The sequence below is a fragment of the Lolium perenne genome, chromosome 6 (assembly GCF_019359855.2).
Source record: "Lolium perenne isolate Kyuss_39 chromosome 6, Kyuss_2.0, whole genome shotgun sequence".
Taxonomy (NCBI): Eukaryota; Viridiplantae; Streptophyta; class Magnoliopsida; order Poales; family Poaceae; genus Lolium; species Lolium perenne.
In genome coordinates, this window is record NC_067249.2 from 70668458 (window position 1) to 70674669 (window position 6212).

Genomic DNA, 6212 nt, shown 5'->3' on the forward strand with positions numbered 1-6212 from the left:
AGCTATTGATTCATGTGATTTCTAGAGATGAATTTTACTTCTTTAATTATTAAAATATCTATGTTGGATGTGGAGGAAAACATCCACATCCATGTTAATCCTATGAGGAATATTCAATTTATTTATGTTTTTAAATATTTACATATATATAGGAACGTATCCCCGTATCTGTGTTTTTGAAAAATTGCCGTATCACGGTATCTCCGTATCGCGTATCGGATACGTATCCAAGTATCCGTGCTTCATAGCCCATAGACAGCAATTTCACTTCCGGAAGAGAAGCAGCCCATCTTGTCCCATCTAGTGCAGTTGAAGCACCTTTCTTCTCCTCTTTTTAGTAGCCAATGCACTGATCGAAATTGTTTCATCCAAGGTACGGTATGATCGATTCATGTTTAAAAAAATCATTATTACATATCCTGACGATTCATGTTTGAAAAATCCATTATTTACCTATCCTGAATTTCGTTACTTTCTTTTGCCTGTTTCAGAGTCAAAAATTCAGATGCCCTCTGTAATGCAGCTACTGAATGTTGTACACATCTGTTTGTCCACTGCAAATTTGGCCATCAACTTTGGAGCTTACTGCACTCCAGGATTGCTCCTGATTTCCCTGTCCAGAGTACAGAGCGCTACAAGACCGATGGTTGGCAGTTGCTTGCTAGGAAGAGAGATGCTAGTTCTATTACTGCTTTTTAGTCCAGGTTTCAGATTGTTATGGCTCCTGGTGTAGTGTGTCATATGTCCTATGGTTCTAATTTGTCACAGATCCTAGCTCAGTATTCTCCTAGTTCTTGATGTTGTACTTGTAACATACTCTTTTCTTATTAATAAAGATCAGCGTCTGGTCTTTGTTAAATGATTTTGGCATGGGTGCCTTGTAGTGTGATGAAACAAGGGACCTAACTGTTGGTACAGAGGCATGCCGTAAATGCAGAGGTTAGGCATTGCATGCTCTAGTAGCCTAGTCTGAAGATGACAAACGTTTACACTCCAGGCGAAAGCTTCGCACCTTTGGTGCCGATGTTGGCGGTGCCCCTGGGTACCGTTTCCCTGTTGAGGGCTTCATCGCGGAGCTTGGTCTCCTGTTGTCGCGAGTCGATGCGTTCTCCGGGTGAAAACCTATGCTCCTCGGAGCGAGCGGCGGCGACACACTGTGCCGTTACCTTCCTGAAGGCGCCGCTTTTGGAGTTCGTGTTCCTCGTGGTGCGGTAGATGTGTGCCAGTTGTGCATGGTTGCCTTGTTGTCGGGGGGTGGTGGATGCCGGGGCGGCGGCCCCGGACGGTTGATGTACGCCGAGGCGGCGGCCTCGGAAGGTCTTGCAACGATGACTCCATGGGGTGTGGTCATGGTCTTGCGAGGCATGGGTGGCGTGTTGGTGCTACGTGGGTAGTGAGCTCGTCGGCCCGGCCTACACGACGGGACGGTCGGTGTGGCTGGCATGTCGGGGCGGCGGCCCCGGATCTTTTGGCGCGGCGTTCGTGGTCTGCGGGTGGTCGCCTTGGTAGTTTGGGCTACAAGACGTCCATGTCGTGCGGCGTTGCGGCTCGCCTCCGAGCAGGGGACGTCGGAGCAGCGGCTCCGGGTTTGGTGGTGTGTGTTTGTTCGTCGGTAGTCTGGTATCGTGTGGGCGATGAGGCTCCGATATTTGTGCGGTTTTTGGGCCGGTTTTCCTCATAAACTCGGCCACTCTGTATGGTTTTTGGGCCCGGTTTTCCTATTAACTGAGCCAAATCTTCTTCTATTAATATATCGTGCAGCTCACCTGCCGAATTCTCAAAAAAAAAAAAAAAGATGACAAAAAAAATTTGGCTAATAAAGCATCATCATAAATGAACGAACAATTGGTGGGATAATAACAGGAACAAGTAAAAAGATGGAATTAGTAAATGAACATCCTCATTGTCATGATCCAGTTCAATGGAACACATATTTATGTTCTGAACCAACTGAATACAAGAAGAAATAATAAAAGGTACTACTGCTATGCCTACTCCTTGCATCCTCCACGATTCATGGAATCAAAATCCAATCTTCTCGAAGTGGGCTGCAGCTCTGAAGTTTTAGCAGTTTGGAGTAGAAGTTCTGTATATCCTCCTTGGATGAATGTGCCAAGCATGTTCGAAGAATCCCCGTGAAAAGTATGATTTGTTAAGTGTGGTATTGCAGCATCAAAACCCGTGCTTGCCTCAAAAGGTCTCTGCTGAATGAAGAACCACGACAACAACAATAAAATGAAAATTAGAAGAGATACAAGTCCGGTTGATGTTTGCTGATGCTGAAAGGGGGCTCCTGGATTTAATAGTAACACAACATTGTCTAATGACATGCTTTCCACATACAAACAGGGAGTTTATGCTCCAACATCTCCACAGAAACCTAAAACCCACTCTTGAGCTTTACTTGTAAAATCAGATTTCCAATACAGGAACAACATCAAGAATCCCTTTGTCAACACTGTCAGCATAAAAAAGATATTAGAATCAAATACAAAGATTTTACAACTATATTACCTAAAACAGATAACAGACATAAATTATGAAGTATGCCAATTAGACAGAGTATCATTCACTTCTACAAAACAATATTATCTATATCTTTTCAGTTAAATGGGTAATTGCTAGTTCTTTCTAAGCACGCATAACAGGAACCAAATCAACCAACTAACATACTAGGCTATGTAACACTCGCATTGACTGAAAATTTCAATCCACAAACTGAAATACAGTTCATGATGGTATCAATTCATCTGCACAAAGCTATGGTATCATTTTACCTAAGTCATATGCTCAGATTTTAGTGGCACGGCCTCATCGCTGTATGCTGCATGTTGCACGCTGCATCACTGTCGGCTTTGGAAACTCTGCAGGGCAACAACCGTCATTCACTAGACCTCGACGCCGTGACAAGACTGATGACCATGGACGTAAGGCCACTCAAGCCAATTTGCGGCAGGAGGAGGCGGCGTTGCAGCTGGGCGTGCAGCTGCTGGGCGACGGCGCATTTCGCAACTTCCTCCGCTCTAACTCCGCCGCCAACCATGGTCAGCCTGTTGTCCCGGGATGCCGTCTGAGAAGAGCTGAGCCGGTGGGCTAGGCCATCTGCAGCTTCGTTGCCGCGCTCGGCGGCAACCGCCGGCGACAACGCCTCTGCCTCGGCCACCTGCAGCTTCGTCGCTGTGCTCTGCGGCAACCGCCGTCGACACCGCATGTGCCTCGGCCACCGGCAGCTTCGTCGCCGCCGTCGGCGGCAACCGCCGGCGACACCGCGTCTGCCTCGGCCCAGTACTTGACCGGTTGGGCCATGCGGCCCTCCGAAACCTTCATGGCCACAGATCATCCTAGCCGAAGATCGACCAGCTGCGCCACGGCGGTCTGCGTCTGCGACGGCCGGAACCCTAGTTCGTAGGGGCCATTCAAATCGACCGAGAAGGAGGGGATAGGGGTGTGCGTTGGCGGCGGCCGGACCCTGGCTTGGAAGGGTGGTTCCGGTCTCCGCCGCTGCTCAAGACGGAGACAGAGGAGGGACTACGGGGGTGTAGGTCTGTGGCGGCCGGAACAGAACGAGGGGATTTTGGGGTGGGCAAACTGGACGAACGGGGTAGAAGATGGAGTCTACTTTGCTACAAAATATGATCTTCCTAAAATGCCCTCATCAACCTATACTGCTGGCTCCGGAGGTGCAGGACACTTCTATACTGCTCGTGAGTTGGGCCGTCGAGATCAGGCAAATGAATGGAACGGTAGGATCAAAGGTGACGGCCATGTCGCTGCCAGTGGTGCATCTTCAGATCATAGACGAGCTGGATATGGGTACTGGCATTGTCAATCTGTCGATGTGTCTCAAGGAAAGCTTCAATACGATCTGGATTGCGTTGGGGTTCCACTCGGGTGCCAACATTGTCAAAGAAGCAGGGCAAGCTCAAGTCTCTTTCATCCTCGATGATCGTGTTGTGAAAAATCACACAACATGTCATGATGTTGATAAGGGTTTTCTTGTCCCAAAATCTGGCATGGCCACGAACAATAGCAAACCTTGCTTGCAAAACACCAAAAGCTCTCTCAATGTCCTTGCGAGCTAGTTCTTGAGCCTTGGCAAATTCAGCTTCTATTCTATCTTGGGGATCCTTGACAGACTTAACAAAAGTTTCCCAATCCGGATAGATACCATCAGCTAGGTAATATCCCATTGAGTACTCATTGTTCATGACCTTGTAGTTGCAAGTGGGTGCTTCCCCATTTGCTAATTTAGCAAACAAAGGAGACCTTTGCAGGACGTTGATGTCATTCAGTGTCCCCGGCAAACCAAAAAAACAGTGCCAAATCCACAAATCTTGTGATGCTACGGCCTCAAGGACAATGGTTGCATCTTTGCTCTTGCCACAGTATTGTCCATGCTATGCTTTTGGACAATTCTTCCATGTCCAATGCATACAATCTAGACTACCAAGCATGCCAGGCCAACCTCTTTTCTCATTTATCTCCATCAACCGTTTGGTGTCATCCTCGTTGGGAGCTCGGAGATACGTAGGACCGTACAACTTGATAATCATGCGAGCAAACCTGCGGACTGACTCTGTGGTAGTATTTTCGCCAATTCGAAGATACTCGTCGGTGTAATCCGCAGGGATGCCATACGCAATGACCCTCATGGCAGCAAAGATCTTTTGGAAAGCGCTGAAACCCATCACCCCGGCGGCATTCCTACGTTGCTTGAAGTAATTTGAATGCAATTCGCAGGCCTTCACGATTCGGACGAACAAGCTACGCCGCATGCGATACCTCCTACGGAACAGATGGGCAGGATAAGTAGGTACCTCGGCGAAGTAGTCCTCCATCAGCTGCTCGTGGCCGAGGAGGCGATTCCGCTGGATGTGGTTCCAGCCGAACACGGAACCGCGCCTCCGATTCAGCAGCTTTGCGCGATCCTCCGGGTCCTTGACGGCGAGGAGGAGTATGGTGGACTCCAAGTCGTCGTCCTGGAGCAGCTCTTCGAGGTCGGAATCGTCGGAGCTCGACGAATCCGACAGATCGAAATCGTCGCCCGAGCTCATCCTCGATTCGGAGGGAGCGGCGGCGGCGGCGGTGGGGATGGCAGCCGGAGTTGGGCGAGGAACAGCGGACGGGGTGCGGGGCGACCGGCGCTACCTTCGGGTTGCGGGGCTCGGGCAAATCGGGCGGGGCGGCGGCGGCAGAGTCTAGTGGCGGAGCGGGGAGCGTGGGGGAAGGAGCGAGCGAGCGGTTGCATCAGCTAAAACTTCAGCGCGCCCTAGATAGGGATCGTGCTTCGGTTCGCTCGATCGACCCCTACAAATACAGGCCGTTTTGAGTTTTCGGTCTCGGCCCGAAAAAAGTTTTTCGGCTTTGCCCCTTTTACGATCGGCGCCGTTTTTCGCCCCGAACCCGAAAAACGGCGGTTATTTTTCGGTTTTGGCCCGTTTACGGGCTCTGTTAGAGTTGCTCTAAGAGCATCTGTAACAGAGCCCGAAAAAGTTAAAACCGAAAAGAAAGGATCCAGTCTCCCGAAAATGAGAGTTAGTCCGTTTTTGGCAGTGGCGCAGAACAGAAACCGTAAAGACGAACTTAAAACATGAAATTAGAAATCTCGCGGGAGAATTCATCGATGAACACATAGAGACGATAGTTTTTGCTCTGATTGAGCACCAAACTTTACATAATTCGATCTAATAACCTTAATTAGCTAATATCCGCAGCAGCGCGATCTAATTTTGCCCAAAAATCGGCTCGGCAGCCTCTACGCGCGACGGCGGCGGTGGTGGCGGTGGAAGGCGAGGCGGCAGACGCTTGGAGCTCCTAGTCGTCGTCGAGCTCGACGATCTCCAGCTGGAAGCGGCGGGCGCGTTCTCACGGCGCGCCGCCTCGTATTCCTGGACTTGCTGGACGGCGTCGGCCTCGTCGTGGCGCCAGCGTCGACGGGCCTCCGCGGCGGACACGGCCGCCAATCCCGCGGCTGGGCTGCCAGCACCTCCACGGGAGGCCATCGCGCGGCGGAGGGTGGAGGTGCGGTGTCTGGCTGCGCGTGGATTGCTCGTCGGAGCGGGAGACTGGAGGCGGCAGAGGAAGAGGAGACGGCGGAGGGGTAGTAGGGTTTGCGAACCGAACTCCCCTCCGCGAACCCTTTTAATAGGGGCCGTGCGGGGAGTTGTTCGGGCCCCTGAACTTCCAATTTGGGCCGGCCCACTTTTTCGGGC

General features: G+C 50.7%; 1 protein-coding gene and 1 long non-coding RNA gene across 2 annotated transcripts; both read right to left on the reverse strand.

The window, feature by feature from the left end:
- Positions 1-1883: 1883 nt before the first annotated feature.
- On the reverse strand, positions 1884-3613 carry LOC127307639 (uncharacterized). The gene is made up of 2 exons (XR_007855699.2): positions 2778-3613; positions 1884-2458 (listed from the first exon to the last, which is right to left on the reverse strand). It is a non-coding gene; the product is annotated as an uncharacterized lncRNA (long non-coding RNA).
- Positions 3614-3749: 136 nt separating this feature from the next.
- LOC139832423 (uncharacterized) lies at positions 3750-5054 on the reverse strand. The gene is made up of 2 exons (XM_071822182.1): positions 4564-5054; positions 3750-4266 (listed from the first exon to the last, which is right to left on the reverse strand). The coding sequence occupies exons 1-2, from the start codon at positions 5052-5054 to the stop codon at positions 3750-3752; spliced, it is 1008 nt and encodes a 335-aa protein (XP_071678283.1).
- Between the last annotated feature and the right edge of the window lie 1158 nt (positions 5055-6212).